Below are 12,874 nucleotides of genomic sequence, written 5' to 3'. Positions count from 1 at the left end.
ATCATCATTCTCACATAGTGGATGTTACCTTTTAACACTCTCCTCTCTTGCTATTCACTTGTTCATTGTGAGTGTGTATTTGTGTGTGCTCTGCTAAATCCTAACCTAGCAGTGGTATTAGAGCCATACCTTGTATCAGTTGTCGCCACCACTTAGCTTGCGAGACGTTGTTGCCATTATTGCCTTTGAGCCTCATGCTTGGCTACTCTCTTGTGTACTGGTTGTTGCTTGTCGCTTGCCTATCGCCTGCCCGTCCCGTCTCTTGCATCATATCTTCGTGCAAGCAGCCACCACAATTGAAACAGTTGCCGCTTGCTCTTTGTTGAGCTCATTAGTGCCTCCCACTAGCACCCGCGACCTGTGTTGGTGTAGGAGTAGCTTGTGTCTAGGTCAGGCAATGTTGCCAGTGCCTTAGCGAGTAGCGCCGCCTTTGTTGCAACCCTTCCACTACTGTAGAGAGCGGTCACTGACTTTTTCATTGCTACATGACTGAGTATGGCTCATACCACTACTACTGCCACACAGCCTACAGGAGTACATCATCATTGGACCTCATCTTCTATAGGTGTCTCTTTGGATAGAGCAATGGCACTCAGTTGGTCTAGATGCCCACGTCCACCCAGACGAAGGCCTAGACATCCACACCATAGACAAATTAGAGCCATGAGTGCCATAGGAGACAGATGCCGAGATACCTCAGCCATGCAGAGATACATCTCCTTGGAGGACAGACATCTCATTGATGGAGAGTTTCCTTTTTTTACTTTTACTTTTAGATCATTGACATTTTTTCTTTTTATAGGACACTATTTCACTTTTTAGTCTTATAGGCATGTTTTTCATCTTTTCTCGTTCCAAATGAGAAACACACCATCATTGTACGTATTGCTTTGGTCTCATAGACTACATTGGCCTTTTAGAGATGTTAATATACTCTTTCTTTCTTTCTTTCTCTCTCTCTCTCTTCCTCCCCCCCCGCCCAAAAAAAAAAAAAAGACTATATTCTCTCTCTCTCTTTCCGTTTGATTTCAAATTCAAATTTTTAAGCTAAACTTCCAAGCTCTCTACTCTCCAACTCTTTCTCCTCAAGCTTTCCCTATTTAAACTCCTAGTATAAAGACTCTAAATGTTTGAAGTGTATTATTTTAAGTTCCAACATTAAGTATAGGCCTTAAGATTATATATACAAGTTTTTTGCATAAGATGTATGTCCAAGATTTATTAGTTCGATTAGTACAGTACTGTACTAGTATTAGACAGTACTAATCAGACACCACCGGATGTGACAATCATAGTTAGGATCATGGATCAAAGGGCATCAATGTGTAGCCCATGAGATGACTTACAGTCCTAGCCTCTCTTAAAGCTGGGGGTATTTTCTAGTGGGTGTTTGGGTGCATTGCTAGTGATATGCAGGGCTTTGATCCATGTGTGTACTGAGGCACCCACTTTTACTTTGATCATCTCTCATACTGCACAGTGCATGCTCTAGTGTTGCTCATATTTCTTTGACTTAGTTCTGTTATGCATTTGCAATCTGGTCATCCAACTTGGTGGCATTATGAGTTTTGCTTTTGGCCCTTGGCTGGCTTTGGGTACAATGGACAGCTTGTTGCAAATATCACTGTTGAGCTTAAGCACTCTTACAACTGTTCACGATTGCCTGCATGCATAACCTAAATGTTTCAGAGTGCTTTTTTGTCCTCTTAATTGTAACTCAAAATTGAGTCAATGGCATGGTGGACTTATCTAGGACTTAGATTGTTCTATGAGGATGTTGCTGAAAGTTCGTACCTTCTTTATTTTGGCACATGCACAAATCGTGCATCTCTACCATGATTTTACTGTGACAGCATGCACTCAACACTTTCTTGCCTAGGTGTGACAGTATTGGGGGTGTCACAACACATCTTATGAGTGCTCAATGTAGTCAAGATGCGACAGTATTGGGAGCATGACAAGACATCATATGGGTGCTCAATGTAGTCAAGTCTCTGATGCCATCGTGACCACCTTGGTTGAATACATATAATGCATGCAGGGTGCATAAAACTTTAATGCTGTGAAAAATACATTGCTTCAAGAGTAACAAAAAATCTTGAGATAGATTAGACCTGTAATATAAAAAAACTGTGCAAAACAGATCTCAAATGCACCTCATTCTTGTTGTCGCAAAAACATCCAACTGCTATTTACATCTTGCGTAACTCCAGTTGTCTGTTTTGTGATGATTTTGCTTTTCCACATTCAGCATACTCTGAAATCTTGAAACAAGTTGCTAGAGAGACAGAATTTTCAACAGTCCTTGATAGGATTAAGAGCAATACAGAATTGTTTGCAACGCCCAAAACATTTCTTTAGAATGATTGGTTGCCTTTCCCTTGTGGTGGTTGCCCCGAGATCGTCAATGAAGACTTTTAACTCCTCAGGGGAGATATTACCAAAAGTATTATTAGCTCTATGTTGCAAAGAACCAGGCCCCCCCTCCCTCTCAAAATTCGGCCCCCCTTCCCTCAACACACACACCATGATGTGAGGCGCCTTACCCCCCGTCAAAAAACCCCACTGGTTCTGCAAGTCTTGATGCGTTGAGTAGATGGGATTTGAAAGTACAATCACATTTATTTTCTTAGTTCTGGTCGTGCCTCCATTAACTATTATCTGCAACTCTTTTGTCATCATTCTTTATATTTGATAAACTCCACTCAATCATATAGAGGTGTTCTCCATTACATTTGTTTTTGTCAAGCAAAAATGGCTGGTAGTGATGTTCAAAATTACTGACCTTCTGGTGGTCTTTTCAGCCGCATCATTGAAGCAGAGGCTACCTATTTGTCAGCATTGCTATGCTTTTTTGAAGAATCGTTATCAGCATTTTTCAAGGTCTGCATGGCTACCAGTCTTTTAAAAAACAAACTTTAAGAATGCCACTTCCATTGGAGTAGGTATGCAAAAGGTCTAACTACACTATATGGTATTGTTGGACTTTGAAAATGCCATTTTGTTCTCGCTATTTTTCAGGCAGCCCTATTAATTCGAAGAGCAATCCAGGGCTACAAGCACTGCAACAGTATACTTCAAAGAAAGGTGGTTTATGCTGTATAGATTTCTCAACATGGCTATTTTCTTGATATTCATATAATAACAGTACTGTTTGCTTACTGTATTCTAAAGCCTATGTGATGTATGTTGCATCAGATATATTATTAATGATAAAAATAGTTTATACTTCCGTCCAGTAACAATTCTGAGCTTTCTACAGGTCCTTCTATGGTTTATTGGCTGCCTCTCATTTGTTTGTTGGTTTTTCATTTTTTGTTTCAAATCATGCAGGGTAACACAATAGGCAGTGAGCATGATATTGGTGCAGTGAAACTCGGGTTTGGTGGTTTCAGCCTGGCAATCTCAATGTTACCTCCAAAGTTGTTACGCCTACTTTCTGTGTTGGGATTTCCAAGCAATCGCAAAGCAGGACTATGTGCAATTGAGGAGGCTTTGCAAGGTGGTGGCCTTCGGGCATCTGTATCTGGCGTGTGAGATTTCTGGCCTTCTCTATCCATGTGGATGTGTCTTCTCTACTTCTATTGAGAGATGTGTTGATGACTCGAAGATTTGTACCTCAAAAGAGATATCTAGCTAGAAAGCAGTTCGCAGATAGGGAGGAATTTTCTTATTCCTGGCCAAATCCCATACTTTTTTGAGGCCTCTTTCCTTACTTTTCTCTAAATCATCTTCTGGTAACTAATACTATTTTTATTCCTCTGCACAATATTTATGCAATGTCCCGTAACTTTGAACAGGGTCTGTCTCATCTGAAGTAAGCATATCCTGCTACTTTGTGCTTATGACTGTTAGCCCATCTGCAAACCCATCGTTAAGGTAGAACCAAAAAGTCATACCTGGTTTGTGGCCCACTCATGTCCATCATCATTATGCTGTAGTTTGGTTCTGTGGGACATCTTCCTTTGTGGATTGGGAAGATGGTGTTTGTGGTGGAACTGTATGGAAATCCCTTGCATAGGCCTCTATTAAACATGGGTGCTAGCAAAGGGTCTGTTTCATCTGAGAAATTGAGCACCGAATCCATCATGATGCTGAGCCTTGCCATTTTTTAGCTGGATCATAACTCCCGTCACTCCAAAAAAGATGCATGGTCAATATGTTTCTCCCATGCAAAAAATTTTGAGTAGTTGTTGCATCATGATTCTTTGCCTTAACGATTCTGTAGTCAGCCGATGACTCCCTCACCATGTGGGGATGCAAAAAATTTGAGGTGGTGGGAAGGAGATAAGGAATTGAGGAGTGGGGCCAAGCCTCCTTGCAATTTGACTTTTTTGACCATCAGTTTTGAGCCTCTTGCTTGGGTGTGGATGGTTCTGGCTTTGGCAATTTTTGTGCACGCTTTTATCTTGCAATTGATATGTATGACCCTGTTTATATTTTGCTTGGTATTGGATGCCCAAGTATGCAGAGTAGTATGTTTGGTAGTAGCAGGGTATCATAGTACATCCTCGCAAGGGCATGAGTGCATGGAGCTTTGGTACGAGGGACTTTGTGATGTGTGGGTTGCCTTTATCATCATTTGCTGGAGGATATGGACCCAAAACTGGTTTTCTTAATCCACTTGAATCAGAATTTGGCTGGGTACAACTTAGCACTATGGACACTTGCAAAACAAATAGATTTCTTTGTGCAGCTGGTAGGCTGCTCAGGCATGCCTTGTGCACACTAATGTTTGTCTTGAATTGTAAGGGCCACTGATCTTGGTGTCATGTATCCTCGTTGTTTCTTCCACAAAGACCTTGTGAGTGTAGGCACGTGGCAAAAGGTTTCCCCACCCATTTAGCTAGTGCATTCCCATATTCTCTCACCACATTGTTGCAAGTGACAACGAGCCAGCTTTGCAGGGACGACTTGTGGATGGCCATAGCTCGCTGTGGAGAGTGAAGGTGGAGAGCCAGGTTAGATCTGTTTCCATTCAAGCGTAAGACAAATTTGGGACAAAAAAATAACAAGAGTTTGTGATAATTTAGCCCAGAGGGTAGAAAAGACTCAAAAAGCTGCTAATGTTAGGAGCATGTCAGCTGCTAGTAGTGGCCTGCCATTGTGGATATTGTTAACTGTAGTATTTCTCAAGAAGATAGATAACATCTAGCCTTTCTCAAGTTCTGATGAGCAATGAATTTACTTAACTTAATTGAGTGTGACAGTTAGTTGTACAGCTATCAATGCACTTTTGTGCCTTGATGGAGTAAGCAAATGATTTCTGTTCTCATAGAGTGAGCTTTTTGGTGGACTTTTGTGTAAATGAAAGCACAAGGAAACAGATATGGGATTTCTACAGTGTCACTGCATTGTGTAAAACATAGTGTTTGCTGTTGATTTGGCATGAATATTGCGCAATTATTTTTTCTTTGGTGATTTTTATTTCTGTAGGACATTCAACTTTCTCAACTTGATTGAGTGTGACAGTTAGTTGTATAGCTATCAATGCACTTTTGTGCATTAATGGAGTAATCAAATGATTTCTGTTTTCATGGTGGACTTTTGTGTAAATGAAAGCACAAGAAAACAGATATGGGATACCATAGTGTTTGCTGTTGATTTGGCATGAATATTGCACAATTATTTTTCTTTTGGTGATTTTTATTTCTATAGGACATTAAACTGTTCTTTTGTGTTATGTTTTGCAGTTTGCTGCTATCGTACCATGTCATCCTGCCAGCGTTTTTCTCAATCCCTCAGGTTCACAGCTTTATCTGAGCTTGTGCAAGAACTTGACTCCTCTATGCTAATATTTGTTGGGGATAGTTCATCAATGTAGCTTTGTGGTAGTGCATCTTTCACTTTGTAGTAACATGTATAAGTACTTCATGTTTTTTACTTAAATTATGGCTTGTGGGTGCAGGAACGGCAGCAGCATGTCCAATCTGCACAACGGGTCCTCTGTACATTAGAAAAGATGTATCCAGACAGCTTCTTCCTAAGGTAAACTTATTTTTAATCTTGATGCCTGAGACTTCTTGTCATCATGACAGTTTGTCTGAGAGTAAATTGTCTGTTGGCGCAAACATTATGTACAAGCATGATCCCTTTGAACTGCAAAGGCCATACTAGGCTCATGTCATGCTGTCTCTGTGGTCGTTTTGCTTTGTCTATTGGGTTCAATGAAGCTTTTTATAGAATCTTAGATGATCCATTTATTCTCCTTAAAACAACCCAAAGTTTTTTTTGAAGGAAATTCATTTTGGGTTTTATTTCTAAACAGTAGGGAAAATGCCCAAAAATCCTCTATAAAAGAGCATATTGTGGCCATCCCACTTTCATCCTTTGATCATTCTGCACTCTTGCCTCAGCCAGCCATCATCAACCTCTCCAGCTGCCCATGCCCCTTTCAGAAGCTGCTGGCTTGCTGTACTAGCCATTGTCATCATCAAAAGTGCTGCCACCCTGTCCATGAGGTCATTGCTAATTGGCAATAGGTTTCACCTAGCTGCTGGTGGCTGCATTTTGCTGTTGCCAGCCTGCTCCTGCTCTGACCAGCACTCTGGAGGTTTGCCTAGTCTGTCTACTGCTATGTCCAGCCTCCAATGCAGTCGCCTAGTCATCAGCCATCTTTGCCAGCTGCTGCCACATCACCATGACTACTGTGGACTGTGTTTTCTGCCCCCACAGCCTGCATTTTCACCTGTTTGTGGCCAGCTTGCTGTTGTCATCATTTCTCCATCATTTTGCTGCTGCCTGTGAAACTGCCATCTCAGCCAGCATACTTGCATTTTTTGCTGCCTGGAGTACCTGTATCACCCCTTGAAGCTCATCTTTGTACAACATGGCAACTCCCTTGAGCTATGTCCTTATGGCTGCCTGTGGTGGCGTATATATACATAGGACTTCCTTCTTTGTCAGGATACGTTGGAGAACTATTATCTTGGCTCTATTGGGGTTGGGTGCATCTCGATGAGATACATACTTGTCCATCTTGGTACATTGCATGCTTGCTTGCTTCTCAGGCTTGTGGGATGTGTTGTACAAAGCTACTAGGAAGGCCACAACTGTACAAGTGGCTTAACCAATTTGGCTTCTTGCAACAAGTGGCATCCTAGCAAGGTCATCTCCCTCTCCCAATAGATCTTCTTCCCCTTTAGTGCTCCTCTCTTGCTTAGAAAAGCTTCTTGTGTGGTTACATTGAGGAAAGCTCAAGATTATAAGTCTCTCTTTCTTGTGATCTTTCGCAATTGCCACGTCCTTGAAGGGCTCATTTTTCACTCCAAGCAGGGAGGGCAAGGTGGAGGCATTAGTGATGATCCCCCCTCATCTATACTTGTCACTGAATTTGTAGTACCTTGACCTTCTCCCTTTTTCCTCCTCCAATGTGCAGTCTTGTGAGAAGCACATATTTTGACTGCTTCAGAAGTGAATATGAGCTTAAAAGAAGCATCTCCATTCTAGGCTCCCATACATGCAGTTGCTTTCAGATTGACATTATGATCTATGGCCTGCCTTTTTTCAAAAATCCGTGCCAAAAAAGAGCTCTGCAATGTTGAAAACTTGAATTTCAAGCTGGAAAATGCCTAAGAAGCTGAAAATCAAGTGGAAAGGTTGATACGTACACTCAAAGGATGGAAATCAAAACAAAAATTTGTCTTTAAAGGCACTAGAAGCAACCACAATCCATGTGAGATCCAAAATAAATTGTTTATGTAGCAATTAGCCATCTCAGCCCTCTTTAGTGTAGTGCAACGTGAGAGGAGGAGGGATGCTTTTATGTGGACAAGGGACTCTAGTATGTTCTTTCATGTAGCACCACACACGGTCTGGCATTACAGCCCAGCAGATTGTTTGTTCACTCAACCATTGTATCTATGATGTATTTGGCGGTCCTTCATATAGCTTTTTGTACTTTTGTCATACTTCAGGTTTTTTTCTGAGGTGTTATTGAAAGAGTCCCCTTTTCTTGGGAAAAAGAATTGATGGCCACTCAAATAGAGTTTAGCATTTCCAGCAAAGGTGTAGAGAATCTGTTAGAGTTGGTCATTCTGATCACTCATTCTAGGCATGGGACTCTTAACATATGCCAGCTTTGAGTCTCAGAATTTGCAGAAACTTTTCCCCTTATGGCAGAACTTTTTAAACCTGACATGCTAGACCTAATGCATATCAATCAGACATTTCATAGTGCACATTCAAATGTTCTGGTCACCATATATACCCAACTTAATGTCAGTTTTTCACAAAACACTGCTAGATTGGCTGATTGAATTGGCAATTAATGCAAGTTTCTCTTTGATCTGATATCAGTTTTTATAGAGGTCGATTGCAAAGGCTAAAGGGAGATTTGCAAGGGTCTATTCGTTACTTTCTAAAGCTCGATGAGGTAAATTGTGTTCTTATCCTTTTAACTGTGGGTGCAAATGAGCTAAATTTTGTGTTCTAGACATTTTTCTGCTTTCATAGGGTTTCTTTACATAATTCGAGGAGGAAAAAAGCAGCCTCTGAGAGCTAGACATAGACCAATAACTTCTCTGGATTCAGTGCATGAGACAATCAGTGAAAAGCTCTTGTTTAGTCACCTATCCAGCTAGCATGTCTATGCTCACTTTCACTGTACATGTCAGAGATTGTAATTTAGAGCAAAGACAGTATATGCCAGGGATTGCAATTAAGTGCAAAGATAACCAGAAGTAGGTGTTGTCTTTGCAACCAAACTAAGTACATGCGTTGTGTTTTGCTGTGGATTTCTTTGTATGTACGAGCTGACAAGATTTTTTTTTGTATGCATGTGCTGACAAGACTATCAAACAACATACTGTCACAGCAGGAATCAAATGCAGTAATATATAAAAGAAAAGAGACACTTTGTAGTGAATTGAACTTGTAGTCAGGTTTGCTTTGTGGTTTTAGCTTGCACAGCCATGCAACCAATTCACTCTGGAAATGAGCCTCTTATATGTGAGTTTCGCTTCATGTATGTAAAAGCCCACCACAACAATTTTGCTAATGGCATAGTCTGCCCATCTTGCACTAGGCCTGTAGCAGTGCATAGCATACATTCTTGCATAGGCTAAGTTAATAGAGAGCATAGGCCTCATTGCACATTAGTTCAATACGATGGTTTTGCCAAAAAGGAGTGTGTGGTTTCACTAGTAGCAAGAGCATACGGCCATTGGATGATGACACTGTAGTTGATATGGATTGGATTGAAAATGTGCAGCCTTTGCCTGGGTTGGTCCTGACAGAAATAAGGGCTGTATGGGCCTTCCTTGTGTATTTTAGGGCACGCCACTTTGATATTCAATGCTTCTTGTTACTTACTGCAAAAAAACTGAAAACCCAATAGCTTAGAACTGTAACTGAGTCCAACTTTGGGGAACTTCTTGTTGAAGTTTTATCCAAACATCCCAAAACTGTACTCATTATTGAGCAGTAGATTATTGCTGTAATCAGCTTAAGAAGGAAGCCTAAGTCTATCCCATTGGAGTTTAGCACGGGCTCCAGGTTAATAACCTGAGTGCCGATTTTAGATCTAATGCAGGGCATGACCTTGGGAGGCCTATCCAATCTTGCTCATTAGTAATTACTCAAGCCTGAGATTTGAGAGAGCATCACTTGTAAAGCTGAAGTTTTGATTCCATTGATGTGTGTGAAATAAAAAGAATTCATTTGTCATGATGTCAGAGCAATTAATTTGATGTGCCTCTGTTTTTGGCATCTGTGGCATGTAAATTTATGACCATGGCTTTCATCAGGGTTTGCTTTGTTGTAGGAATAAGTTTGCACTAGTTGCCATTTATCAGGATTTGCTTTGTCATAAGAGGAAGCATCTAATTGTTGCAGAACTTAAACTTCTTAACACTAGCAAAAATCTGCAAAATATTGACATCTTAAAAGTCACTGAATTTTCTCATGTACGTAACAAATTCACAAGAGTGATTTGGTGATGGGTCCTTTTTGCTGCTGCAGCTAACACATCTAATGTTGAGCTATGTAGGGTCTGAAATTGAGCGCTGAATCAAAGTTCTTCAAGCTGCGACATGCTTGGGTCTATGAGCTTGGTATAAGCTACATGCTGCAGCTCAGAGTAAGCTGTGTGGGTTTGCATCAGCTGATTGCTCATTCATAATGAAGTTTTCGGTGCTATAACTTGTGATTGTGTACTCATAAGAGTGTTGTTTGTGCTATTACTAGTCTATTTGTATGCATTTTCTGCATCTAATTGTTCCAACTTGTGCAAATAAAAGTGGGAGGATGCTCGGATATGCTGGGAAGAGCTGGAAAAAGATAGTGTCTGGTCTCGTGCCTTTTTCGCGTACATGCATGTGCGTTCTCTCTTTCTCTGAAGTCTTTTCTGATTTGTTTTCAAGTCCTTAGTTTTTGTCCTAAGAATTTTCTCGGATCTTCACTGTGAAATTCAGGGTGTTTGTTTATCCATGCAAAGAATTACAGATCAGGCAGCTGAAAAGTTTGGTAAGGTCTGTGCTAAAGATTCCTTCAATATAGAGTTTATGTATTGCTGAGATCATGTTGTGCAACGTCAGTCTGGTTCTTATATTGCTGCAGGGGGGTCAGTTTATTATATACCCAGGTCTCAAATTTTTTTGCTATTGTAGGTTCAAGGGCTATTGCGAGGGACAATGTCTGGGCGTGTTTTGGCTGAAGAACAGTATGTTTCTCGCAAGGTCAGCAGTCCCCGAAAACATATTTGTATCTTATTTCATGTTTCTGCTGCAGCAAACAGGCGCATAATCTACAGTTGCAGTAAATAAGATCCCGTTAGACCTTCAGTCACAATTTGTTGATGTTTTTTGTTGCAATAATTATAGATGTCACATAACACATGTACTTTTAGTTATTTGTCATGTTTTCTGTAATAGGTGAAGGACCATCACCTTGACACGGTGGAAGGGGTGAAGGATCTTCAGGGACGTATTTGTGGAGTCGAATTCCTGTATCTATGGAATTCATTTCCTCAGGTATTGTCAAATGTCTTAAATGGTTAATAGCCATGGAGGTAGACTTTTCAATGATGATGTTGAGATTGAGGGCACAACATATTTGGGTGAGCTCATTATTGTTTGAAAGGGTCTCTAGAGTGTTTATTTCTCTATTAAAACTCAAAAAACTTCTGTCAGGAGAGTAATCATGTTTTTTTTTGATATTGTATCGTGGGATACATCATACAAGAGGTAACCACTTCATTGTAATAGACTTACACCTGCCCTTTAGAGTTCAGTTCCATGCCCATATACAGGTCCATGCAATCACATTCCAGCTGTGCAAGTGTCGCTCATATAGACCATCAACATTATAATGCCTTACATTTAATCAACACATTCATCAACCAAGCACTGCATGTCTTACATGTAATCAAAGTATGCATGAAAATGAATATGAAGTAAGAGCATGTGCAAAGCATCCAAAATACCACCTCTACCTCGGAGACCCTTTCATACATTTGGGCAACGATCATCCGTACTCTTACAGATAGATGGGGGGGGGGCGCTGCAGGGAGACTGATCACATGAGTAGGAGGTGAAGCTTCCTGTAAATCTGGGAGGCTGACACCTTCTACCTAGGAATTCCACATTACAACCTGCTAGAGTGGTTACATTAACCTTGTACACTAGTGTTTGCTGGGGAAAATACAGAGTCTACAAGCATGACTAACACATTGAACTTAGACAAAATACAAAGAAAGAAGAAGATGGATGAAGCATGAATGCTGAATGGATATAGACTGGATGAACAAACTGATGCAAGAGTGATACAATGGATGCTCAAGGAGCAGAGGGCTGTCCAACAGCCATTCTCTCTTGTAAGAGTGAGCTGGGGAGTGTCAAAGTGTGATGTTCTCTAGAATGGATCTCAAATGCAGCAAACCACCAAGCTGAATTGTAGATGGTGAGGAGAAGGTAGCCTGGGCTGTAAGGCAGCAGCAACAGCAGAAAACAAAGCAGTCTTTCAGGTTGTGAGCAGTTTGAAACAGCAATGTAGCACTGGAGTGATGTCAATCAGGGGGTGTGGCAGGAGTAGCAGTTAAAACACAGCACTTGGTGACCGGATGACGGGACGAGGAGGCTGTAAATGCAGGACACATAGCTGCTAGGGATGATGAATAGGTAGGAGGCTGGTGATGACAGGTATACAGCAACCACCTGCTGGGTGGTGGCAGCATCTGGATGGTGTAGACAGCAGGGCGGCTGCCAAAAAAGGGGAGATATTATGATGAGGTTATTGATATGATGGTGTGAGAAGCGAGCAAGCTGGCGATCAGTGTTAGGGCAGCAAGATAGGAGACCTGGCACTAGAGAGGAATGCTGAGGGATGAAAGTTTGTTAGGGCAGCAAGATCATCTAGGAGAGCTGGCACTAGAGAGGAATGCTGAGGGATGAAAGTGGCAGTGCAAAATGAGTCTCTTTTATAGAACATTTTGAGGTAGTTGTCCTACCATCATTCTAAAATGTCATTTTGAAGAAATAGATATTTTTGTTGGGTATGGAGCTTGTGAAGATGGATCAGCAGCCTAGGGTGGATGGAAGTCCATTTGAGAGAGAGAGAGAGAGAGAGAGAGAGAGAGAGAGAGAGAGAGGTTTTCACGAAATTGGCCTGCGACAACACCATATACAATGCTGATTGTCACTAGATATCAAAGTGTGATGTGCTAATGGATGATCAGTGATATACTGTGAAAAGAAACTAAGGTGATATACAAGACAAAACAATGCCCATGTAGGGATACAACAGGATGATGAAGCGGTGCATGCCGAGCTGTGTGGCTGAATAATACACTGATATCTAGTTCCACCTAGTCAAGATCGGTGGGTAGACTATGCCATACATTTTTTGATGAAACAGTATGGGGGTAGCATTTGGACCG

The 12,874-nt window shown here is 41.2% G+C and overlaps 1 protein-coding gene across 1 annotated transcript in view; it reads left to right on the top strand.

Moving 5' to 3' along the window:
* The window catches only part of LOC148033302 (uncharacterized), a 75,602-nt gene that overhangs the window by 40,283 nt on the left and 22,445 nt on the right, over positions 1-12,874 (top strand). Inside the window, exons 4-14 of the mRNA XM_087681207.1 lie at positions 2,805-2,883; positions 3,022-3,087; positions 3,334-3,533; positions 5,694-5,745; positions 5,909-5,988; positions 8,299-8,374; positions 9,989-10,078; positions 10,239-10,316; positions 10,413-10,469; positions 10,608-10,676; positions 10,872-10,970. Coding sequence (XP_087537333.1) covers positions 2,805-2,883; positions 3,022-3,087; positions 3,334-3,533; positions 5,694-5,745; positions 5,909-5,988; positions 8,299-8,374; positions 9,989-10,078; positions 10,239-10,316; positions 10,413-10,469; positions 10,608-10,676; positions 10,872-10,970 — 946 coding nt within the window. The remainder of the gene's footprint in view (positions 1-2,804; positions 2,884-3,021; positions 3,088-3,333; positions 3,534-5,693; positions 5,746-5,908; positions 5,989-8,298; positions 8,375-9,988; positions 10,079-10,238; positions 10,317-10,412; positions 10,470-10,607; positions 10,677-10,871; positions 10,971-12,874) is intronic.

The sequence above is a fragment of the Lygodium microphyllum genome, chromosome 7 (genome assembly GCF_053477565.2).
Source record: "Lygodium microphyllum isolate KBCC chromosome 7, Lygodium_microphyllum_v1.1.10, whole genome shotgun sequence".
NCBI lineage: Eukaryota > Viridiplantae > Streptophyta > Polypodiopsida > Schizaeales > Lygodiaceae > Lygodium > Lygodium microphyllum.
The sequence above is the reverse complement of the archived record's forward strand: the minus strand, read 5'-3'. Positions and strand labels throughout refer to the sequence as shown.